The 27,037-nt window shown below is 39.1% G+C and overlaps 1 protein-coding gene across 5 annotated transcripts; it reads right to left on the reverse strand.

The window, feature by feature from the left end:
- Nucleotides 1–520: 520 nt before the first annotated feature.
- kif2c (kinesin family member 2C) lies at nt 521–7,690 on the reverse strand. Of its 5 annotated transcripts, none has more exons than XM_084732855.1 (23): nt 7,627–7,690; nt 7,341–7,421; nt 7,156–7,250; nt 6,867–6,971; nt 6,491–6,539; nt 6,366–6,404; nt 5,531–5,674; nt 5,325–5,441; nt 4,979–5,076; nt 4,480–4,575; nt 4,330–4,384; nt 4,076–4,238; nt 3,732–3,822; nt 3,579–3,642; nt 3,240–3,331; nt 2,982–3,124; nt 2,367–2,580; nt 2,046–2,156; nt 1,841–1,908; nt 1,666–1,744; nt 1,503–1,583; nt 1,316–1,409; nt 521–681 (listed from the first exon to the last, which is right to left on the reverse strand). In XM_084732855.1, the coding sequence occupies exons 2-23, from the start codon at nt 7,399–7,401 to the stop codon at nt 620–622; spliced, it is 2,121 nt and encodes a 706-aa protein (XP_084588981.1). In that variant the 5' UTR covers nt 7,402–7,421; nt 7,627–7,690; the 3' UTR covers nt 521–619. The 5 variants fall into 5 exon arrangements, with proteins under 5 accessions (XP_084588981.1, XP_084588979.1, XP_084588980.1 ...); XM_084732853.1 differs by having other exon boundaries at nt 6,491–6,542; XM_084732854.1 differs by having other exon boundaries at nt 6,491–6,542; nt 7,631–7,648.
- Nucleotides 7,691–27,037: the final 19,347 nt, after the last annotated feature.

The following is a 27,037-nucleotide window of genomic DNA, read 5'->3' on the forward strand; positions in this document are numbered from 1 at the left end:
ACAAAAAAAAGTTCTGTTTTCCTTTAAGGTCCATTGTAACTGCTAAATATGTGAAACTTTATACCGTGATATTTTATTGTTCGATAAAAATCTTGTATTATTTCAACCCTAGTGCAAATCTATTAACTACAAACTGTTTCAAAAATCATTTGTTCCCACAATGCACCTCAATTTTAATTCTCAGCTGTTGTTACACTTATATCAAAGTGTCAAAAGTACTCCAATCCAAAAGTTAAATAATGTGCATCCCTTAAATACCTTACCAGCGGGACGTGCACTCTCTTGTCAAATGTCTGGGAAAAGAAATGCCTCTGAAAGTAGCCTTGTGTTTTTTAATAATAAAAAAAAGAATGAAACACTTTATTTTTAATAGAATTTCTTCTGCTGTTTCCACATTGGCATCAAGCTCTCCTCATAACAAAACATCCACAGTAAAAAAGTGTTGCATCCAACATACACATATACACATATACCAACAGTTCCCAGGTTTCTTACGAGACTTGCAACATTTTCAATGAGCTAGTGTCTGAATACATTTTTATTCAAGTCATTATACAATAATATCAAGAGATCGCTATTAAAATAAAAAGGTAAAACGGACTTTGTGAGTGGGTTTGTCTCAGCGTTTCATCATGGCCAGGCTCTCCTGCTCCACAGCAGACTGCAAAGCCAGTAACGTGTCTGTGGATCACAGAGAAGACTGAATAAATAAAAACACAGCAATTTTGTTCTGACCTTTGATTTGGCCAGCACAAGTTTTCTCTTGTGTTTCCCCTTGGTCCCACACTACTACATACTGTATCATTCTTTAATTTATTTAAATTTTTGTTTACCATTGCTCATGTCTGTCCTTGCTTGTGTTTGCTTTGCTTTGTTGAACTGGGATTTGTTCTCCTTTTATTGCCGCATTTGTCTTTACTTTGGTTTTACTGTAATTAACAGGTCTTACATTATTTTTTTAGTTCCTTAGCTTGATTTCAGGCTGCTAACTTTTCACCTGCCCAGAGATTACAGTTGAAAACTAGCTTTTTTGACAAGGTGATCGGCTGTAGTCAATATATTTTCAGTCAGCTGTCAGGTTTTTCCACAAATGGAAAAGCTCCATCATCTATGTGGACAGACTAAGTGAGAATAATGATACAATAAGCTGTGTCATATTTAAGAACTAATCACCATTCTACACCTTTTCCCAAAGTCAAATTCAAGCACTACATTAAATTCAGTTGTTCAAGGAATTCCAGCACCCGCCTGAACCCCGAGTACATTACTACACTAATGGACAGAAACCCAAAATCAAGCTGTGGTTTGTACAAACCCAGTATCTTCCGGGTATGATCCACCAGGTCAGGAAGTTCTGCCTTGATGTTGTACGAGGTTTGCTCCATCGCCTTGACGAAATCATCTACCCTCTGAGAAACAAATAACAGACGCGTGAGGACTTGCATTACTTTTTTTTTTTTCCAAAAATTACTTGTATGCTGTAAAGAAGAACATAACTCTACCTTGAGCTCTACGTAAACTTTCTCCTCCAGATCTGCCACTTGAGACATTGCATCATATACAGTCGTATCCTCAACAGACTCCTAAAACACACACAGAAAAACAAATTATACATGATGTAATCAACGTTAATTATGATTTTGGACATATATTGTGCAATCTGACCTCTTCTGTGGAGCTGTTGATGGGCTCTTGTGCCTTAGCTGCACCGCCAACTGTGGAGTTACCATTCAGTTCCTTCACTCTGCCGAAGAGCAAAAAGCGTTTCAAGCATGATATTCTTTTCATAATAAAAAGTCAGTTATTCTCCATTAAAAAGAAGAATGAGCTAAATATGTACCTGTCAGCATAACGTAGTGTGTTCATTGTATATTCACATGAAGCCATGCCTGGAGACACCATGGCAATCTATGCAACAAGAGAAGGGAAAACATGCACTGCATTTTTACACCACAGTTTGTGATTGTATAGTGTGCATCTACATCATCCACTATAATGTAAATAATAGTAATGCATCATACAAAGACTTGAGAGCATGGACATACCATGCAGGTTCTGGACCTGTCTCCAATGAAGGAATCCCTGAGGACTTTGGTCAAAGTGCTCATACGGAAAGGAATGTGATCACTGTTCTTTCCCAGTGAACGAATGCACTCCTGCAGGACACAAGAGCGGACATGTGTGATTTTAAACATCTTTTTAAGTTCCTTGTGAGGATGTTTAACATTTAGACAGCGTTCTGAGTCCTAGTTACTGTATCTGCACCCTAGCTGAGGTGCCAGAGAGCAAACGGACTGTTCTCACTTTGAAGCCTGCAGCTAGTTATTTATCTGCTGTGTGCACAGCTCCTCACAGATGTGAGCTACCTTGAGAGCCAGCAGGCTGCGGTTGATCTCGGCAGTTTCAACCAAAGTGCTGCGGTCATTGCTGCTGACATCTGTGCCGCGCTCGTTGCCAGCCAAATCAACCAATGAAAATTTGCCATGCAGCGTGTTGGCGCGGTCGTTGCGTCGCAGGACAATCTGGAGGATGGCGTGAGAGCGGGATGAGTTGGCGTTGGCAGAGGTCTGGCCTGATGTTCTGGAGACACAGAAGGAAAGAGAAAGCAGCCACGTTAAAGGACATTTTTCTGAGCTGAAGAATGACACGATGTAAGAAAAATGGGAAAAAAGTGCTCTTTCAGTCAATATTTTGTTTAGAGAGTAAATGAAAGTTCATTTTGAAGAAGCAACAACCTTGGAATTGCAATTAGAGCCAGACGGATGTATTGTTCGGCCAACATGGGCCAATCACAGCTATACTGATATCTGCGTGTATATGCCTGATAGATCTGTCTGATTTGTGGCACTACTTGTGGAACTTATTTGTAGGCAGCATCATTTTGTTCTATTTGTCTTTTTTTTTTAGCCTCATTAGCTTTATTTACATATCATATTGGCCAAACCCTAATCGTACAGAACATGATAATAACCCACACGTACCTGCATGCACTGCCCATCTGTATCAGCTTGATGACGTCCTCTGCTGTGGACACGTAGACCTCCTCCAGGCCAACCACCTGAACCTGCTGCCGGTCATCCTCCAGCACTCGGAGTTTGGCCTTCTTGTTCAGCAAGTCAAACACCTAAATCCAAAAAGTACATTTTACTTTAAGGATAACTTAGATATGCTGGTACTGCAGTCAAATAGTCACAATAAATGTGTTCATGGGGGTGGAAGAAGTTTTTTTTCCCCCTTACTTTTCCATTGTAAATCTCAAAGAAGCTGACGTAGGCAGACAGATCCAGACTAGTGTACCTCCTGTGGTTGAGGTAGGCAAAAACATCCTGGGCTGGAGGGAAAAGATTAAAACAAAACAACACAGATTCAAAGTGAAGTTTTCAGAAGAGACCAATTTAGTCAATCCCGAGTGAATTTTTATGCAAAGGTATGGAAATGCAGTGAGACTTGATGGGAACCAATGCAGACAAAAACAGCATGGAATATGCTTTTGACTGATTCCTGTTAGAAAACCCAGATGAACTATTTCCTTCTATGTGAAGTGCATAGAGAGTGACTGGGGATTGTTTCAGTCCTACCTGCCAAGGCATAGATTCCTTTAGCGCTGTTCTGCTGCCTCCCTGTGAAATCACCTCCCATTGTCTAGGCAGGAAAAGATAAATAAATAAATAAATAATACTTATAGAAATTACTGTTAATAAGTTAACCCTTTACAGCAGGCAGTGACTTACATGAGTCTTCCCACTTCCAGTCTGTCCATAAGCGAAACATGTTGCCATAGCACCTTCGAAAATGGACTGCACCAATGGCTTGGCCGTGAACCTTAAAAAAACAAATAATATCTGTCAGAAAGTGAACTCTTTAAAAATCTAGAAAAATAACACAACTTCGGTTTCCAAAATTTCATCTGCTGTCTACACTACCAAGTAATTTACAGCTTGTGGGAAATTAAAAATAAAACACTAGACAGATGACAAAGCCTTTAAATCACATCCCCCCTGAAGGAAAAGAAAATTGCAATTGCAAAATGCAATCGGATCTACATCATTGTTAAAAAGACGAATTAGCTGATTACTTGTAGACCAGGTCGTTGGTAGCGGTCTCATCAAAGGAGTAGTCAAAGTGGAAGACCTGGTTGTCCAAATATTTGGTGAGGTCCACCTTCTGCTTTGGCTCATGAACCAGCAGAACACCTTTTCCAGGTACAGACACCACATCAATCTCCTTTTTATTCATCTCTGGAAAACACAACAGGGTCAAAGTCAGCATTTAAATAACAAAAATCTATTCATACTGTATACTGGAAATTAGGCATCAATCCCAACCTACCTTGCTTGTTGAAGGGCCTCTTGCGAACACACACACAGATTCTCTGAGGTTCAATCTATAAAAACACAAGATGTGCTCTAAGTATGGGTGATAACAGAAGGCCAGCAATTAGCTTCATACAAGGCAAGCGGTTTTTCAGTAAGAACTTACATGGTCAGAAGTTGATATGGGGGTCACTTCCAAGGTCTCTCTGAAGTCTTGGATCATGTCGTAGAACTTCTGGTTTGGTCGAGTAGCCTCTCCAAACTAAAAGGAAACAAAGGGAATGGGGTTGGGCTGATGGATGATGCCATCGTCCATTATGATGCCTTGCAGTCATCGACCACTGAGCCCTCTACCATCGCAACATCATGATTTATAAGTACATAAGTATGTAAAGACAGTGTTCAGTGACTTTTTCTGTGTGCAGGTTGCTCATTTAAAGAAAAAGACAGACAGAAAGAAAGAAAATTATCCTAATATATGGGCCATGGGCATTTTCTTTTGCTGTGGTATTAAAAGTAGTATCCAGTATCATGTTTTTTATAATAGTACTGTATCAAAGTTTAAAATTCAGGTATTATGACGACAAGAAATTCTCTTGTGTCTAAAAAGTTCCAAACAAGTCAAATTTTTGCAAGTTGATGAGTTAAAAAAACAAAAAACTCACCTTTCCCTTCTTGGGCTGCATTTCAGGGGGCTTGACAACACATGACAGCCTTTTGTTGCCTTTGTTCAGCTCTTGAGGAGCCATTGATTTTCTTCTACCTGAAGTGCACAGAGACGATTTATACTTTTCTTAACATCACATCTCATTGTCATCACTGCAATATCCGACAAGGAGTTGATACGATCTGTGTACATAATCACCATCTCTTTTTTCTAAAATAAAACCTTTGCAGGAGAGAAGTGAGACTGAATATACATGTGAGGAAACCATGTATGGGGTAAGTCTGTAGAGCTAAGTAATTGGCGGATACACATAATGTCCCCTCAGTGTAAAATGTGTTACTGACCTTTGACTGCAGCCGGTGGAGGCATTCTCTCTACTTCATCATTTTCCTTTGCTGCCTCCCGCGCCTGCAACAGTGATGATTTGGTCTCATTCTTTCTACGCTGCTGATTGGGAATCGCTAGAGAGGGCAGAAGAACACTTGTGTTTATTAAGATGACCAATATTTCAAAAATTACTTCATGAACATGAAATATAATTGCTACCAACCAGAGTTTGTGAGGACCGATGAAGGAAGATCGGGGCAAATCATCTCCGGTTTTGCCTGAGACGACTCAGAGGTCGGGACTGGTGCTGGATCAGCGGCCTGAGCCTGGAACATACACGTCTGCCTGACCTGAGACCGACTGCCAACTGAAAGTCAGACAAGTTCAAGTCAAACAGCTGCAGCACGAGTGTCAGTGTATTAACATAAGTACTGTTAATTACTGCTGGCAATGTTGTTTTTTTGGTTACATGTAATGCAAACCCTGTTGCAATGGAAAGATAAACTGCACATGGCTGCAGTCTGCAAAATCAAAAGTGATCACAGCAGAGACCCAGAGTGACAGAGAAGTAAGCCATGAGAGATTAACACAGTGTAAGCTCAAGTGCAGCAGGTGATTAAATTTTGATTATATTTGCATAGAAAAAATATTGCTAAATAGAATTAGTTTCACTCAGTTCTGAAAAATAAAAAGCAGTGCCCTGTATCATCGCAGTCCACTCTATCCTAGATGTATAAACATACTGGTACAAACGCTATACCTTTGTTATTAGTGATGATACGGAGCACTCCTTTTCCCTTCTTTATTCCCACCCAGAATTTAGAGCAGATGGACAAAAATTAATAGTTCTACGTGCCCAGATTTACCCAAAGTTGTCCATTTGCATCCCTGTGCCACTGATTAAATTAATGAATACTTATATATAATCAGGGCCAAGCAAACAAAGATCAGCTCTCCAAGGATTGTGGCGTTTATGAACTTGCACCCCCGAACCCATTAACAAAGGAGTGATTAGAAAATATGACTCATAGACTGTGGAACATGCATGTCATGCCGACCTGACTCTTCAGCCTTGGTAACTGCTGGAGGAGCAGAGGCTTTTAAAAGGAAACAAGCTGTTACAAGACAAATAAGAGGAAATGACAATCTAATAGCACTATATGAGAACAATATATTTACATACAGGAGACAGGGGCAGGAATCCTGGATGAGCGCAGTCGACCTTCATACTTCTGCTGAAGAGACAAAGAGAGAGAGGGGGGGAAGAAAGTGCTTACTTCACTCATTTTCATGCTTTATGGATGGTATCATTATGATTTTATTGATATTGATAGATAATGCTCATTGGCACCAATACTTGTTGATACAAAGTGTGTCACAATTCTCCTCTGGCAGGAGGCTGAAGTCCATCAAAACTAAAACCTCTCGCCATAAGAACAGTTTCTTCCCATCTGCAGCAGGCCTTGTCAACAAGGCCCATGACCTTCACTGACCTGACACTGACCCACCCATCCGACCCCACCCCCTACACGTTACATCAACATAAAGGTAAAACTTACCTTGTCTGGAGCAGGAAGAGGTGGATCAGCAGCAGCTTTGCTGGTGACAGCATTTATGTTGTCCAAAAGCTCCGGATTGAGTGCACATAAGTCACTCACTTCAACCTATATCGCAAATACAGCCAGTCACAAGGAGAAATGCAGTGACACATTAATTTAAATCAGATGTCAGCTTGCTTAAAACCAGAAGATATATCAAAGGGCAGCTATGATGAACGTTTAAGAGATGTCCAGTTGGTTCATATTAATAATGTAACACAGTCCTCTTTGTCTTTATTGCCTTACTGACCTCTTTTCCTCGGCAGATGTTCCTCTCGTTCCATTCTACCATAACCGAGGACTTGACCGCATCGACAGATTTCACTGTCGCCAGATGCACTCGACCTGGTAACACGTAAACAAACGTCAGTTCAAAGTCAAGCTAACAAGAAACGTTATTATTTGTAACATCTGCAATAGAAAACGCCGGCTCACCATCGCTTCGACTTATTTTTACAGAGAGTCCAACAAGAAGTCTTGACAGGCTGCTCTCCATTTTTACCTCCTTCTCTGTGGCTGTAACGGAGAAATCAAAAAATTCAGGTAACGATAGTTAGCGTTTTGCTAACGAGCTAACTCACGCTATCTACCAGTTATAGTGCGGTCGATATATCCTCCATTCACAGATAAATTAGCCGATATATGATCGACCTGTAGTCGTAATCTTCTTTTTTATGTTTGTTTATCTTATTTCTCTGACTAACGACAAAGTCAAACTTACTTACGTGCCAAATTCAACGCCGCCCAAGATTTAAACTGGTGTTATTTCCGGGATTTAAGGAATCTGATTGGCCCTCGTCATGTCATCGTTTGCGTCTTCTTCTTCTACGACTTTTCTAAACTTAAACCCACATTGATCCTATACTGCCACCAGCTGGTTCACTTAGGAATGACCCATGTAATGAAAACATAACTGCCAAGCCAAGGCTACCCGTCGTTGTCATTATGACCTTTATTGCGCATCAGAATAAAAGTGTTGTATTACATGTTAATGTAGATAAGCAGTTTCTAAAGTTTTATGTGCTGACCCATCAGAATCATACTGACAAGTTCTCTATACATTTTGACACATATACTTTGGCATCATGAGAGTAAACTTCAGAGAAAGGCATACATTTTTACCTTACTACTCTATTTTGGTGTCTAAGACACCAATTTGCAGGAAGGGACTACATATATATATATATATATATATATATATATATATATATATATATATACATATATATATATATATATATATATACATATATATATATATATATATATATATATATATATATATATATATATATGTATATATATATACATATATACATATACACATATACACTGAAATTAGTTAATTATTCAACTAATTAACTAATGGATTAATTAATCAATATAAGAATATAAGGTACATGTGATGTATTGTGTGTATCTATCTATCTATCTATCTATCTATCTATCTATCTATCTATCTATCTATCCATCCATCCATCCATCCATCCATCCATCCATCAATATATATATATATATATATATATATATATATATATATATATATATATATATATATATATATATATATATATATGTGTGTGTGTGTGTGTGTGTGTGTGTGTGTGTGTGTGTGTGTGTGTTTGTGTGTGTGTGTGTGTGTGTGTGCCCAGTGCCTACTTATTAAATATATTCAGTTATATTTAGACAGCACTCAGTATGCTTAAAATCAAATGTGAAACAACATTACATTATATTCATCTGGATAAGTATAAAGGGAGTTTCCTCAGTAGTACACTTACTTAAAAATGGTTCTGTGTTGTTGTCTCCAATGTTCCAGTGTTACAATCATGGATGTAGCGTGTATGACAACTGCTTTAATTTTCACCAGGTAAAGGATTCTGTCTGATGAGTCTCTGCTGATAGAGCTGGTGGAGAAAGCCAATGATTTCTCATGGTGATTCTTGACCATCTCCTTCTTCCTGTTACTAATCAATGATGTTTCAGATAGGGGACATGTGTTACAAATGAGTCTGACTTCTATCAGTCCAGCTGGAAAATCTGACATGCAGTATGGAGGTGAAAGTTGCCAAAGTCAGTGACAAGCCCCCAAACTGCACAGTAGTCTGTTCTCAAAGTTTAATATACATGTCTAGAAATTTAAACTCTTTGCTTTGAGTAAGTGTGGGTTGTTCTAGTATATACCCAGAATAAAAAGCTTAGGATCCAGTGGTATTTTCTTTGATAAAAAATTAATCAATGATATTAATAATATCATGCCAAAATTATTTCACTTTCACACATACAATGACTATGTGCACTTTTTCAACATCTGTGATTGCAGGTCACTTGAAATCAGTGAGTAGGACTGTTTCAGGAATGCTCTGAATTCATGACTTTATTACTTCCACAGTAACTTCTAATGGACAGGTCACCTTAAAACCAAAACTGCACATTTTCCTCTAACCTGTAGTGCTTTTTATCCAACTAGGTAGTTTCGGTGTGAGTTGCCGAGTTTTGGAGCTATCAGCCGTAGAGATGTCTGACTTCTTTCAAGTATAATGGTACCGTGTGGTACTCGGCTTGTGGTGCTCAAAGTGCCAAAAACATACATTTGAAATACTTCATTACTGTGCTTTAGCAGAATTTTACTACTACTTTACATCTTTATTTTTTTGACAACTTTTTACCTTCACTCTCTATATTTTGTACTTTGTTCTTAAATTTTCAAAATAGGCTTGTTACTTTAGTTTTAATGCACTTGAGGGGAATCATTTCTTTGCATAATTTTTTGTATCATTACATCCCAGCATCGAGAGGGATATCCATCAGTATTCATCCATCCATCATATCACGCACAACAGATGTAACGAGATGAAAGCAGTAGAAAAGACGTAAGAAGACAAAACAGACAGAGAGGGAGACTTGACCTTTGAGAAAAGGTGAGGTTCTTTTAGCTTTGCACAGAAACAGCTGGTAGAAAGTGCTACTTTTTACTTTGAGTGCAGGTCAGAGCCTGTGCCTTTTCACTACCTACTTACTTGGTAAAAAAGTAAAAATCATTATTTATACTTTTACTAGAGCCTTTTCTTGTACAAATATCTGTACTTCTACTTGAACAATGTGTGATCTTCAGAGGTGGGAAATAACAAGTACAAATGCTTACTGTACTTAAGTAGAGTTTTCAGGTATCTGCGCTTTATTTGAGTATTTATTTTTCTGACAACTTTTTATTTTTACTCATTACATTTTAACACAAATATCTATAATTTCTTCTCCTTACATTTTCAAAACAGGCTCATTACTTTCATTTTAATGTATTGGAAGAGAAGGAGGAGAGGATGTAGCAAAGCAAAAACAACTTAAAAGACGTAACAACAAAAATGATACAACAAGACAAAAATTATGTAAAAGACATAATGAAATGAAAATGAAACATAGGCACTCTGTGCAGAAACAGTCATTAGAAATGTGTTGAGGGTATGAAATGAGGGTAACTTTTTACTTTTATACTTTGAGTTACATTTCAGAGCCTGTACATTTTCACTTTTAATTGAGTTAAAAGTTGAATCAGTACTTCTACTTTTACCAGAGTCTTTTTTTAACACAATTATCTATGCTTCTACTTGAGTAAAGAATGTTTGTGCTTTTGCCGCCTCTGGTTATATTTGAGGGAAGGTGGACATCCATACCACCAATATCTCCAAAACTCAACAGCTCAGATGGATAAATAGCACTGCAAGTCAGAGGAAAAATATGTATTCTTGATTTTGGGGTGGACCGTCCCTTTAACAAGTGCTGATTCCTTATCAGTCCACAGTTTTGGCCAAATTCTGCTAAACGCTGATCCATTTATCCTACTGCATTTCATCCATGTGACCACAGGAATCTGTGTTTGTCCACATGCTCCATCTCTCCCCACACCCACTGCAAACCAGGCACAACAGTTCAGTCCCCCGTGACATCAACAATCAGGGACAGCTGGAGAATGACCCATAATGCAGTTCAGCCTTGCCTTCAGCGTGGGAGGCATCCCATTTTTCGTCTTTTCTTTTTGCCCCCCAGCCTCCCCGCTCCACCGTGCCCACACCCTCTGAGCCTCCAAACCTCCTAACTATACACAAGCTGGACTTATGTATACACATTCCCCGCAAGCGAACGCTGACACATGACAAATCAAAGGTCTAATAAACAGCTTGTGCTGAACAATTTTCCCCCCACCACCAAAGGATGAAAAATAAACAAATCCCTGTCGGTTTGGCCCGGCCAGGCCATTTGGTAGGTCTGTCTGTCGATGACTGGGTGGCCCAGGGCTGCTCGGTGTGAGGCCTGGGATGGAGCCACAACTGTTTCCTGTGAGCAGCCCAACCCCCAGAACCTCTCCACAACTGGCTTAGTGGGTGGTATTCCCCTCCTCCTTCTCATCCCCCAAACTCCTACACCCTCCTCTCCTCTCTTCCTCAAACCCTCCTCTCCCCGTCAATGCTCCAAACGCTCCTCCCCCCTGTTCCTCGCTTCCAGTCAGTTGGTCCATCCATTCTCACAGTCTCGGTCCTCGGTTAAACATTTCCTCACCAGCCTTGAGTGGACGAAGGAAGTTTTTTAAACGCTGGTGTGCTGCTTTGAAATAAGTTAGTCTGCGTGTTTTTATACATATAAACTGTGATGACATTGTTTGAAACGGTGCCATGTGGGCACTTGAGCTCATTATACCTTCATAATTTACCTCAAGTTGTTCACTACTGTTATAAAGGAGTGATTGTTGCCTGATTACATCCACAGAAACATTTCCTTATTACAAATAACATAACCCAAGCTTTAATTGCATCTCTTTTATTTGTCTTTGAAATTATATCTAATGAAATCTAGGAGTAAAACTTTAAATTTAGATTTATTCTATTTAAACTTTATTCAAAATCCAGTTGAGATAAAAACCCTTTCTCACTGGAGATGTGGCAAAGAAGGCAGAAAAGTTACACAGTGAGTCGAGTGCATGTCGAGCACATACATACAATAAAAATACAATACCTCACAAAAAGAACAGAATAAAAGACATATGTCCATGCATCAACAGAAGAGGTTAAATGCACGCAGAAAGTGTCTGACAAAATTTATTATATTTAAAATAAAGAGCATTTTGTCTTAAAAACATCAGTTAGCTTTTGTTTAAACTGGTTAGAGAGATGAGAGAGGGCAGACTGAGTCTAGCCTGCAGGTCAAATTAAAGACTACAAAGAGAGAGATAAATCATCTGTGGATGTGAGTGTATCCTTAAATGCTGTTACTGTCACTTTGAACTTTTAAGTTATATAATCAATCATGATCTTCATTGGTTTCAAGCTAGTCATTGAAGTTTTTCCATGTGTATGCTTGTCTCTTGTGAGTCCATATCAAAGCTGAGTATTCTGGTGGTCTTTATCTTTATTAAAGCTTCTTACATGAAGTTTTGCGTGCGCTCATTTGAGTATTTCACTGGTATCTTACTCAACCACTCATAAATCGTTTCTTTTGATCGATACACTGGATAAAAATATATTGTTTGGCTGAGCAGTAGACTCAAACAGTGATGTGTTCATGCTGATAAGGATTCAGCATTTTGGGGGGAAACCTATTAGTGCAGCAAAAGTCAGAGGCGTGCATTTGAATCACCTGGACTCCAGTCACAGATCTGATGACTTTAGACTCGACTTTTAACACCAATGACTCGTAACTTCATTTAGACTTGAGACTTTTGGCTTGAGAATACTAAAAATAATAACCCAAGGATTAAAAAGTATGTTATTTAAAAACTGTGCCATGAGTCAAATGATTTCCCTTCGTATCCTGAATCAGCTGACATTAACGCTTTTCATTCCCAGCAAGCTGAAGAACCATGAAGAACTAATGGTGCTTTCCATTTACCTTGGAGGTTGGAAGTCAGAGCTGGGAATGACGGTAAAAGAAAGTTGGGGGAAAAACACTTTTTAGTGTATTGTGGTATTTTAGGAACATGTCTGCAGATAGAACGTGGACAATAGGCCGACTGTGTGTATGACTGATTTAACGAGACCCAAGTGCTCAGCAGCTTTCACTACTGTTGATCAACACAGCATCCATCTTGGATTTTGAGCTCTGGGTCGGTGAGGTTCCTCTGACTTTCTGAGTTGGAAATCTGACTTCAGGGGACAATCTTATTTGAATTTCCAACTGGGTGCTTTTAAATTCTGACCTCCCAGTTCAAATGGAACACGCCATGACATTACATTAGTAAGTTAGAGTAGGAAAAAAATATATACCAAAGACAGTTTTGTCTGTGAACAAAAACTATGATAAATAAATTGCAATTTGCAGAACATACAGGTCAAAGACACCAAACTGCCAACTTCACCTGACATTTAGAGTTGCATAAAGAATGGCAAGATAATAGTTAAAATGAACATAGTTAGCAAGCTAATGCTTAGCTAACATTAGCTTAACAGCTAAGTAACTTCGTATATCAATGACGCAATGTTAAAGCTATAATATGTAACAATATTCAAACAGAGAAATCAATAATTTATTCAAAGAAATAGTTTATGTCTTGCTAGCTGCTGCTGCCTTGTTGCTGTAACTTACAGGAAAACAGGAAACGTCTGGAACATTAAAGACTGGGGAAGGAAGTTGGCACAAGTGACTAAACATAACATGAACATGATCATGATTTCTGTCTGAGTCAAGTCAGGTACTTCATCAGCTATGGTGGTTGTTTAAAAGTCAAAATAACGTCATCACACTATGTCTTTTGTTATTGCTTTGATGTGAGAGAGACCCCTACTGGCATGAGGTATACCTCAGTTAGGGCTCGATACTCAAAGCTCAGGACTTGAGACTTGAGTGTAAAGACTTGAAACTTACTTGTGATTTTCAAAACAGTGACTTGGTCCGACCTCTGGTAGCGGTTCATTTTTAAATAGTGGTCTCCCCGGTTGCTGTGCAGTCATGGAAAAGCGGCAGCACAGTTTTGAGGCGCTGGTTTCTGAGTGTGGAGGGCTGGTTGTGGCGGTGGTGGTTGATTTGAGGAAGAAGGGGTCTTGTATCTGTTGGCCCTGAGTCTGTTTAACTGCTCCCCTTTTTTCCATCTGTCCAAAAGCATATTTTCTCAGTGTAAAGAAAATTGGCAGAGACCGTGGCTCTGTTCCCCTATACAGACTAAATAAACACACATGCATACAGTACGTGAGCTGAGCACACTTACAAACCACCCAGGAAGGTTGAGGAGCGCTGAGAGGAACAAAGAAGAAGAGACTGAAGAAGAATAGGGAACTACTGTTTCTCCTAGTCTCCTGTCATTTTATTTCAGTTTCAGTGAAAATTAATTATGTAGTGCTTTGAAAAAATATGTAACATCCAGGTCTTTGGAATGGCTCTAACATTTGGGATCTTAAAAAGGGTTAGTTTGGGGCCAGCATTAGTGATTTTGGCTCTCAAATGAAGGGTAGACTTCAGGGGTGAGTAAGAATGTGTTAAAAGTAATACATATGAGTAAACAGAGATTAAAAATGAAAAGCAGAAATGAGTACTTCACATGGTCCTTTTTTAAAACTGTACTTCTACTTTTTGCTCATATATATTTTTGACCAGTTACACTTCACTATATTTGCCATTTCTATCTTTATTTAAACTAATCTCTTTCTCTAAACTCCATAAGTTGCACATATAGGCTAAAATGTAGTTGGTTAACTGATGTCAACTATGTTAGTTTTTCATGTGTAACATTAATCTTTGATGTAGTTGTCTTTTGGGCTTTTGAATTGTGTTTTAGAAAGCAGTTAACCCCATGTAATGGCAACTTTGCAACATTAACATTACTTTCAAACTTGTACTTTGAGTAATTTATTAACTAGGTACGTTTGTATTTTCTCTACTCACCACTGGTTGACTTTTAATTTTAGTAGTTACTACTCACACTGATGCTAGACTACATATGACTGTAGTAAGAACATGTATGTTGTTATTTATCAATTTTTTGCATCATATTTAAAGGAATCTCACATCTCTGTAAGATTACAAGGTTTCCACAGATCTTTAAAAAAAATCTAAAATGTCCTACAATGTCTTAAATATGATTTTGATAAGTCTTAAATATGAAGTTACTGTTCGGTCTCATTTTTAAATGTGTTTTTTGGGGGAAGAAAACGCAAAACAAAACAAGACCAATTTGGTCTCTGATTTTCCTGCATATCCTTTGTATTTTTTGTCAGTATGGGCATGACATATGTATTAAACTGCCTTGCATAATGGTCATAAATTTAATTTAGTGAAACCTGGAGAACCTCTGCATTAGGATCTCAGTGTTGCATTATACAACACAGCCAGCAGAGAGCGCTATAGCTACAAACAGAGGGAGCAACATAAAGCAAACTGCACTTAGAAATAAGAGCACTAACAAGACATGAGAGCCAATATTAGAATATAACTTTTCTATAATGTACTTTTCTATAGTTTCAGCTAATTGATGGTCTGGTGTGATTTATTGTTTCATAACTGAACTTAGTGTGGGTCCAACGCAGCTACAGCGGGGATTTAAAACTTCTCCAGCCAAGGAGCCAAACTGAGCAAATACAGAGTGAGTCTGGAACATTCACTCATTAAAGCATATTAGTATTCTTGGCATGTGGGGATCCTCTGAAACATGCCAGTGACCCATTTTGGTTCCCGGCCCATCATTTAAGAAAAAGCTGCCATATAGACTAAGCTTACTCTTTAAACACATCATTTCCAGCAGTGAAATAGTTCAGTAAGCGGTTTTATTCACCTTTGAGCTCTGCCACACAGCCCCGGCCCCGTGCCAACGGCCACCTAAGTTTGCCCAGCTGGCAAATTTTATTTGTTTCTCCAACTGTAATTTTGTTTATTTATTTGGTCTCTGCAGTAAAGTGTGCTGGGGGGGTGGGGGGGGGGGGGGGCAGTACACACAGCTGCAGTCACACTACGGGAATGGCCTGTCTGTCCACAGGTTGGTTACTTCTACAACACCTCCACTGATAGCAATCAATTCAAACTGCTTCATTTTAAGCTGTACCCAGTCTGAATCAAACAACTGTTGAGGGTTAGCTAGCATGTGACTAGCTAATTACAGCAACTCTGTACAAACGAGGGTCATCTGCATTTTATGTCATGGTGTCGCAGACATATGTAGCCGCTGCATCGGCCACTGGATTGTATATCAACATCACTGCCATATTAATACGGGCAAGAACAGCCTGTAAGCACGAGTAAACAAATAGGGGAGCTGTGTTTTTTCCAAATTAAATTACTCATAACTTTTACATTTCTCAACTGATTTCAGTGAGTCATTTTTATACTCAAGGATTCATGAACTATGTGAAGTAATTTAGGAAAAAAACAAACTTTTTTTCCTACTTCATGTAGATCCTATAACCCGAATAACTTATGAATAATAGTGACTTTAACCAGAAAAATGGCAGTTTCTCCATTTACATGTATTTGTTCACAGGTCATTTCCCGATCCACGATCGCAGCGATGTTGGCATATTACAGCAACAGGCCGAAGCGATCAATATGGCATCTACATATACATTTATGCTTGGTGTCTTTCTTACCTCTAAGTCAGACATAACTACCCAAGTAGAAGAGGCATAAAGGTTGCTTTAGTAGACCAAGTTGTCATTTATCCATTAGTCACAGAAACCAAAACCACCTCAAACTACATTTAGGAGCTGCACCTTGTTGTTAGAGATGGGATTAAAGTATCAGGCAACGTGGACCTTTTCTCTTCTAGCAAGGAAGTCACTGGCGATATTGGGCACTTGTACTGAAGTGGAACAAAGGGAGCGTCGGTGTGTGTTTACACTGCTAGCACAGCAGCCCTGTGCAGCACTGCTGCTAACTGTGCTGCAGATGCCATTCACAATTAGCTCAATCAGCGATCCTATTAGCTCACGCTACCTTGACGGGTACACAGCCTCCAAAACTGATGGAGGCCAGTTTCACAGTACTGAGGTGATTTACAGCGGCTCTGATCAGAACTTTGACTCGGGGGACGATGAGGACACAGCAGGTTGTGTGAAGTGGTTAAGGAGCAAGTTTGTCAGTCTTTATCATCCATTGTGTTTACAGTTTTGTGTTTCTTTTTGTGTCATTGGAAGTTATTTATTCCTATGTTTTGAATGAGACTTGTGTGATGTTATACTGCATTGAAATAGATTAACAAAACGTTGAGTCTCCTTGCTGGTTGAAACATTACTGCTTTTGCTGTTTGCATTTAAGAGGCTGCTTGCTTTGTGCCCCCAAAATATATATTCAAATAATTATATATCATAAACATCCAACAGCTAGTCGACTAATGGCTTGAATTTAGAGCTACTAGTCAACAATATTAAGTTGGGGGCAGCCCTATTTATGACTGTGTGTGTTTTGGTTTTAATGACTCAGTGCTGTATTGAACTTTGTTAAATGCATGTCTGTGAATATTCACGTGGCTGTGTGTGGTCACGTGCACAAACGTGCGTGTGGGTGCAAAATAAGTCAAAACATGTGTAGGTCGGTGTGGTCACATGGTTAGAGTGAGAACCTCTAGACTCCCTGTAGAGGAGATCACAGTCAGGGCAGCCAGATAACCAGGTAGAGGTGACTGATTGTTTGGCCTCAGACCCAAGGATTAGTTCCTGCTACTGGATGGATAGGTGGATGAATCAAGGCGGGTGAAATTATGGTCCATTTCAAAAGATACCGTATGACCAGTCCTCCTCTTTGGCCTCTGTGATCGTTTGACACAAACAGCTTAAAATTTTTTCCATCAGCCTGCAGTTTTAATAAATATATCATGTTTTTGATTCGCAATTTAAGATGTTCTATTGATGCAGACTATAGTCACTACCATATCATTCAGCAGTGTGTATATCGGATGCTAAAACTTGAGTCATGCATAAGGCAAAATATATATCAATGCACGAGTAGCAAGACCTATATAACCAACTGCAAAATGGCAACACCAACATTGACATTTAAAGTGATATAATCTGACATGTTTAGTATAACATGTAGACTTTTAGGACACTTATAGGACATTTTAGGATATTAAGGTCTTGTGGCCAGCAGTATTGAATGCCATTAGTGTTCAGTCACAGACTGCAGCTCTTGGTTTCTCTGTCTCTCCGTTTGGTCACTAACTAGTCCACAGGGCCACTCTGTCACTCACAATTTCCCCGTTGGTCTTCATCAGTTTTCCATCTCATGCTATAGACCGCAAAGAAGGCGACTTCATGGCAAAAATTAAGAGCGTAAAACAGGGTTTTCTGTTTAAATTTTAGCTTAAATTTTTCCATTGGAACTTAAGTGACAAAATAAGCAAACGTTTATTCATGACTGTAAAATTAGCCCATAAATTCTATTCTTGAATTCAATAAGTTTCTTTATATGAACCATAAAGATTGAGATAGTACAGGCCTGCACACGACCTCTTTAAGGGGACACCAATCAAAACCACAAACCATGAATCGTGCAGAAATGTGTCAGTGTGCTTTTGAAATTAATCCTCAAAACCCACCAGTGTTTCTTTTTTCCTTTTTACGAGACTCGCCAGAGAAGTCATATGTTAGCTCGCACAGTGCAGCAGGGTACAACATGTGGACCCCACAGTTCTCAAAGACAAACTACACCTCTACCCAGAGTTTTACAACCTTCTCTGAAACCACAGCGATGGGTGCACTGCAAACTCAAAGTCATTTTTGCTTATTATTGAGTCCTAAAATGCTTATTTCCTATATGACAGGAAAAAGGTACCAGTAAAATGAGATGAATGTAAAAAATGTCCATTACAAATCAACTTGTTTCAAAAGCATTACAAGAATATGAACCACTTTCCTTTAATCTAGCGCAACAATTTGCCTCGTTCTGTCTTCCTTCAAGATGCTGACACTGGTTTATACAAAGGTCTTGAAACAAGCTGACTTGTATTGGAAACAGGCTGAAGTAATCTTACTCCACTGGCAGAGTGTATCACCTGTTTTAGGAAAAGACTTGTAGGGTTCAGCAAAATGCAAAACATTATGTAATTGGATGAAGAGTTTGCTTGCATTGATGATTTGTAAAACAAAACAGTTTCGGTTGCCTTTTTTTTTCTGGCAGAACCGCTCTGACTCATGATAAGTAATGTGCTGCTTGTTAAGAAAAGCAGCAACAGTCTTTGGTTTGAGATGAATAGAAGATTAATAGTTAGCAAAACAAGAAAGCTGAACTGACAAAGAAAACAATTATAAACAAAAAATTACAGAAATAAAGAAACCACAGCAGTGGCCACACTGTGAGTTCTGACGTGTGGTTAAAAAACACCAGAGCAAACTTTGGTTTAGCATCAAAGATGTCACCATCATTAAAAACATAGGAATGGAAACAGTCATCTTGCATATTACCACTTAAACCTCAAAGGGACACAGGGTCATTTTAGTGTTGGTGAAGGCTACTTACTACATACATATGTTTGCATTGCTTTTATGCTAAATTAAATGGTTCAATGCATGACCTTGTGACGTCCTATAGTATTCCCAAATTTATAATTTATCCAAACATTAACAATGTCACTTTGAAAAACTCTTGTTTGCAATCATTGCTGGGCAGGCTTGGAGATTGATGAGATTGAGATGGATGGATTACATATATCCTAATAGAGCTATGTAATTTGGACACAGAAAAAGGTGACTACATGGAAGAAAGATAGAATCACATTACAGATACAATTAAGAAACATGGGACTCAGTATTAGCAGGATTACAACAACTGGCTTCTACTGAAAAAAATAATAACTGGGAGGAAATTTCAACATTATTTTGTCTTTAAGTGTAGAAAGGGGAACAACATCACAGTACAGTGCAACATCTAATTAAAAGAAACACATAAGACCAACTGCTAACATTAGCTAGACAGAAGTCCAGTTGCCAACTAACTTGTCAATACTACTACTACTACGACTAAAAAATATTTTGGGACTGTATGCAGTGTTCGGAATAATATGTGGATAAAAACAGAAGCCCCAGACCAGAATAACTGTAAGTGTAAATAGCATACTTAAAGCTATACTATAAGATTTTGAGATTAAAATTTCAAAAAAGATGTATGTTTTTTTTATGTGTATTGTATTTTTTTGAGTTGTGTACTTACATACATTTTTTTTAACCAAGGTTCCAACACAGAGAAATCCATCACTTATTCAAGGTAACAGTGTGTGTTTCTCTATCTTGAGTATTATGATATCATGTTTTGTGATACTGCATTGATTTGTAAAAACACTGTATCTTGATCTCACGATACATACAAAGATTTGTTGCCGAGGTTCATTTTGTGTTGTGTTTAAACCCTCCAACTGCTGGACAACTGCTGTAGCAGTGTGGTTATCTATCCTCACTGTTCTGAGTGCACAAAACAGTGAACTTTGCAGTACTTGCAGTATTGCAATATATCACAGTATAGTGAAGCGTAAGCCCCGTATCAATACTTGCCAATCCACAGCTGTACCCCTCGCTGCATCACTGTACATATTGATGGCTTAAGGAAGAACATTAAAATGTGCATTATGACCACACAAAATAATCAAGTCACATTCCTTTAATGTTGTGATACTTGCATTAGGTTACTGACTACATTTTTCAACAGGTAATTAGTAATTGTATCCGAGTACATTTTGAAACTAACCCTCCCGAGCCTGTTACTGGGTGCTTGTCTTAAGTGGACGTGAGCTGGTTGGCTAATGAACTTGACTCTCACGGTACCCTAACAAGCTACCTCCGCTGCAGTGTTAGTTTTATTGTTCGCGCTCCCCAAACGTGTTAATGTCATTGTTTGCCTTTTCCATTGCATATACGATGATTCTGCAGACCCTACAACAAACGATATTGAAAAACCAGGCTTCTGCATGGCGTCAATTATAGTTTATCCTCTGGTTTTGCCTAACTTGCTCTCGAGTAAGGCTGTGCCTTATTGCTCCCCAGCCTGCCCCAGTCCTCCTCCTCCTCCTCCTCTCCTCTTCACCACATGAAATGGCTGTCTGTGCCAGCCTAGCGCTGAGCCTTCATTAGCTTTTACTACCCCACTTGGATGTGTTTAGCTTTGCTCTCTTTCTTTGCCTCTCTGTGTGTCTGCCTGTGTGTGTGTGTGTCTCACCCTCTGTATGTGTCTGTGTCTGCATATGTTTAATTACCAACCCCCGCCTTTCCTTTGGAGTACCCCTCAATGCCATGCCACCATATCATTACACTGTGGCTACAATTTAAACTTCAGTCACACACACACACACACACACACACACACTCACACACACACACACACACACCAACATACCCTGGCTGGCCTGCAAATTGTAAAGAGGAGACAGTGGGGTACTGTAGAGAGCTGCTTTAGCTCCTTTATTCTCCTCCAAAATGGAAACACACACATGTACAAAGAGAGTGATGAAGAGAACATGAAAAACACAACAAAAAATGCAACGCAGCACAGCACTACACATCACAACTACGTCTGGTGTTCAAACTGTTATTGTTTGAACCAAACAAACCACTTATAAACACAAGGCCTCTGCCTTACGAGGCTCATATTTAGGCCCTTCTGTAAACAGCAAAGCACAGAATGAATCAATTAAAAGGGCATTACGCTGGTTCCTGTTTATTTAAAACATGTTTACACTATACGGGCCCTCCCGCCTGTCTGCATGATTGCCTGGAACTTCGTATTCCTCCTCCTCCTCCTCCTCCTCCTCCTCCTGCCACCCCTCAATAGGCCCGGTCACGGCCAAGGTATATCAAACACTGACACACACACACACACACACACACACACACACAGAGGGCATAGATTACAAACACATTTGTTATGTTGAAGAGCGTTTTCAGTAAATATTGATCTCGCTCTTCCTCTGTTACTGTGAGAGTTGATTAGAAGAACTCAGAGCAACAATCTGCTGCAGTGTGCAATCACAGGGCAGGAACACGTATAAATACAGGCAGGCAGCAGAGAAACCCGACTCTCAAAGGACGTTTTCCACAGGCACAGAATGGTGAGAGAGCAGATGATTGTGTGATTAAATGACTGTGCGTGGACTGATTAATCAAAGATTTGACACAAGATTTTTTTTGGAACATTGCCAACATTGAAAAAAGGCTGTAAATGATAACTCATGTTTGTTGGTCTGAGCTGTTACGGTCAGAAATATTTAAGAAAGAAATATTTAAGAAATATTTATTATATACAATCAAACTATGTGGCAAAAGGTATGAAAGCTACAGGCTTGTTTGACAAGATTGAATAGGAAATGCTTCATTGTAAAGCCAACATTTGTACCACAAATAAGTAAGTAAATGGGATAATTAATTATTAATTAGTGTTAAAGGTATATTACAACATTTTGGGAACTGCCACTATCATTTGCTTTGATGAAAATGGCTCATTCAAGGTAACTAATACAACGATTTTTATTTTCAGGTAATTGTACACTCATGAAAACATATATATTAATATTACATTCCATTTCTGCCATATTCTGCCAATAGATCCCCATAAATCTTACAGACTTGACTTTTAACTCTGGGGCTAGAGCCAGGAGACAGTTAGCTTAGCAATAAAGACTCAATACGGGGGAAACAGCAAGGCTGCTTCTGTAACAAATCTCCCCTACAGGCACCTCTAAATCTCACTAATTAACATGTTATATTTCTTTTGTTTAATCTATATAAAAACTAGAGGTTGCAGTTTTATGCAGGGTTATAAACTGGAACTATAACAGGCGGTATAACAGCATAATTGGTGAGCTTTAAATGTGCTGGAAAGCAGACTTTTAAACCTGTTGACAGAGTCAGGCTAGATGTTTCACCCCGTCTTTGTGCTAAGCTAAGCTAACGATCTTTTGACTTGGATATCATTCTACTCTCTCCCAAACTCTCTTAAAGAAAGTGAATAAGTATATTTCCCAAATTGTCAGATTGTTTCTTTGATATGGAATTTAGTAAGATATTTGGCATTAGATACATGAAGCCAGTGGTTGAATATTTGCACATCATGTAACAAGCCATGTTTAATTTAATCAATTTTCACATTTCTGAATTTTTCAGGGGCTGGGTCATCTACTGACAGACACAGTTTTGGAGTTTAATAGTCTTTGTGAACAATATTAGAATTCATAAGGAATAACTGTGCTATGTTCAAGGATCGAGGGCTCAAGGGTTCATTTAATGATCGTTTTACAAGTGAAGGTTGTACATCAAAATTTACCTTTTTAGTCCCTTTAGTCTAGACACACAACAAAAGCAGCGAAACATAACAAAAAATATAAATTTTAATGGACTGAGCGGGATTATTGTGATGTGATGATGACATTTTGTAAAATATTGAGAGAACGTTGACAAATAATGGCCCCACACAGTTTAATTTACTGACACAACCCAAAAAAATATGACAAAACCTGTATTTTCCAACACTTGGTGACATGATGCGGATTCCTTACAGTTGCACGTGTTTTATTAGCCTTATTCTATATTTTACTATATGTACATTTATGTTACTTCATGGATTCTATCTGTAATGAGATGTCATGTATAAAAACATGCTTTGCATTTCCTAATTTCATTCTGGGGTATCAAACTCATTCTTAGCAAAGAAGCAGAAACAATATAAGTTCTAGGAAACTTGGAAATGGGGTCACTTGATGGGTTTGAAAGTTAATTAAAATTCCAGTGATGGTTTGAGTTTCAACTTCTGGATTATTGTGGCTTTAATTTTCAAATCCTACAAGAACTCTTTAGCAGATATTTGTCAGTTCATGAACAGTGTTTCTCCTCCAAAACATACGTATTTATTTTCTATCTCTCGCTGTATTGTGGCTGCGGGAGAGTTATTCTATTGAGACAAAGCATTGCTGTGGATGTGGAGAGAAACAATCCCCATTCCCCAGATTTGTGTGGTATGTCACCCTGAAGTCTGCTTTCTCACTGGCTTTACAGCTAATTCCCCCATTCTTCTCTGCTGCGCTTAGTGCAAAAGTACAAACACATACACCACCCCCTGCTTCACACAGACACGCATGCCAGTGCATGTTTTTGCACACACACACACACACACACACACACACACACACACACACATACGCACACACACACACTTTTCTTTACTAATCAGCCCTATTGAATTCCAGCAACAATGGGCGCTCATCCTTGGGCCACCCAAGCAGTGCACACACTCACACACACACACAGAAACCCACACACAGACATGCACACATACTAACACCAGCATCACCAGATCACGAGTTCAGTCTTTTGTTCCTTCATTGTGTTTTCTTTTCCTCCATTGATCTCACCTTCACACTCAGGTCAGGAGTTGGCACTGGGAGATCGTGTTATCTGGACTATCAGCTGCTATCTGGGCCCACACACAGAAGGAGTGGGGGAGCTCCTTAAACCACCGTCACTGCTCTTACATTACTGGGTACTAGCGCACATGATGGAGATTTACAGTAAGGCTGTATGCTCCTGCTGTCTGTGATGCTGTAATGTATTGACTGTGATATTCCATTATTGCTCTTAAGTCTACATTCCTTCACAGATATGCCTACGCTATTATAGCACTTTGTATTTGAGTCTGTCCTCTGTGTTACCCTTCTTCAGTTTTGATGAATGGTCTGAAAATTTGTCTTGGAAAGCTTCAAGGAGCAGCGCTCAACTGTGTATAAGATATTTTACAAAATAAGAAACTTGTAGCGTGTAACAGCGACAGTGTCATGTTTTGCCTCGACTGTGCCAGCTGCCTCTAAGGCAGACCTGGGCAAAACGTGGTTCGGGGGCCAGATCTGGCCCACTGAATGTTTCCACATGACGAGCACTTGGAAATATTACAGTTATAATTTAAGACCATTATTGGGCCTTTTTTTTTAAGGGGTCGGTGTAACTTTATTCACTCAGTGTAGTACATCCATGTTGCTTATATTGTTCTTCTTCTACTGTTGCTGCTACTATTGTTGCGACCTGCATCCAGCATGCATGGCATACCGTGCAACTTCACGTTTTGGACCCTGCCCACAAAAATAATTAGCCCACAGTTCATCACATGACGATTCAGAAAAGACGACCAATAGTAGAAGTTTGTTACTGTGTTTGTCAGGTATTAGCTCACAGACATTTACATATCAGTGTGCCTTATATAGAACATATACCATGACTATACCATGGCCATTATTAGGATGTTTTATCATATTTGTGTCTGGCCCATGACAGCCCGATCAATTTCTCATGTACCCCCACCCATAAAAAGGATTGTCCATCCCTACTCAAGAGGAAGAATGTAATGCTCTTCCTGTGCCCTTTTCATGCATCCCTCTTTCTGTCCTCTTTTAGTGGGAGCTGTATGTTTCTGAGCCGATGCATGTGTCATTTTCTTTGTTTTTTTACATGGCAGATGATGTTTTCTGCTCATCTTTATTGCAATTTAATTCAAATTGTTGCAATATCTCTGATAGCACCTGAATACACCTCTTACACCGTGTTGACGGCTTTAAGAAGGCTGGGGACTGAAGGTGCATCAACTTGGTCAGAATGTAGAAGGGCTGGCATGGCCTAAATAGTTTGGGAACCACTGCCTTAAAACATTCAAGCCAAAATATCGCAGATGTGAGTGCTGCCATCTTGCACTGGTGACGCCAAAGTCTGTGCAGTCATGACGAGCATCAGATTTGAATTCCTGCCCATACAGTAGTCCATCTCAGTCTTGAGCAGAGCTCAGCTGTCAATCATGATGTGAAACCTGCTTTTTATAGCATCAGATAACTAATTAAAACAAACTCACCCCCCACATACAGACTTTCTTGGTCTTTATACGGTGCATCTTCATATATGCATGTGGTTTTCACATGGACACGGTGTCCTAGTGGATCAGTAGATCTATTACACGCTTGATTTTATTAACAGTCATCGGAAGACAGTTAACAAAACCATAAAGTGTATCCATCAAACCAAATTCTGTTTCTTGGATTAAGTGTTTTAGCAATCATTGTGCCAAACAGAGGGAAGATGAAAGAAAATACTGAGAGAGATGATGAAGACAGAAAAGGTATTTTTATGGTAATGTGAAAACAGGCACAGATACTTGCAGATTCCTTTTGTTCCCCTTTGGATCATTTCTCTGACATTGGGCTTTTTACTGCTCAATTACGACAAGAAATTAAATGAATGTGATCAAAACTGTTTCACACACGCATTAATTAATCGTGAGAATGCAGATGGCGCTCTATTAGACACATCTGGGGAGCTTCCCAACAGCCATAAAAGAACACATGTCGTGTCAGAATATTTTTCGTGGTTTTTCATTCACAACACACTCTGTGAGACGTTATGATAACAAGGGGACAAAAAGTTAAATATCCTCCCAAACGTCAGAGTCAGACATGCAGAACAACATCCCTGGAGCTGTAAGGTTTAGTGTCTTTCTCCTTTGTTCAAGTATCGTTTCTCCATTACACCACCCATCAAAAACCTGAATATCTTCTTCCGAACCCAAACACAAAGAAAAGTTCAGGTCAACCCCATAAAATTGTAAAGTTATCTCTCTTTTCTTATCTGATATACCCCCTACAATACCTAACGCCCGTGGGAAACTCAAATATGCCAGAGTTTTGTGTGTGTGTGTGTGTGTGTGTGTGTGTGTGTGTGTGTGTGTGTGTGTGTGTGTGTGTGTGTGTGTGTGTGTGTGTGTTACATCTATTGAAACCAGCCTGTGTGATCACATTTGTTTGTGATTATTTCATTAATTTAACTCTGGGACATTTAGAAGAAAATGAATGGGTGCTGTAGAAATTTTATGTCTTGCCTCAGTGTACTCTAAAATTAAAATGTTTTAGTATTGCAACCACATAAAATAGAGTAAGTATTTTGGCCATAAAGATGTGGTACAGTGGCTGAGTGATCAGCAAGACACACCTAAGTAATCATGCCTTTTTCTGAGTGGATGTTGAGTTTTTCTCCTTGTGTTCTCCTGGTTTTCTTTGTTCATCGTTGTGAATATTAGTCTGAACAGTTGTTTACCTGATTTCCACCAAATGCATGCTGGGATAGGCTCCAGCCCCGCTCTGACCCGTGACTGGACAGCATGTTTTCATTTTCTTGTCACTGAGCTGTAACATTAAATACTGTAACATTAAA

This window comes from Lutjanus erythropterus, chromosome 12 (genome assembly GCF_056507025.1).
Source record: "Lutjanus erythropterus isolate fLutEry1 chromosome 12, fLutEry1.hap2, whole genome shotgun sequence".
Classification (NCBI taxonomy): Eukaryota; Metazoa; Chordata; class Actinopteri; order Lutjaniformes; family Lutjanidae; genus Lutjanus; species Lutjanus erythropterus.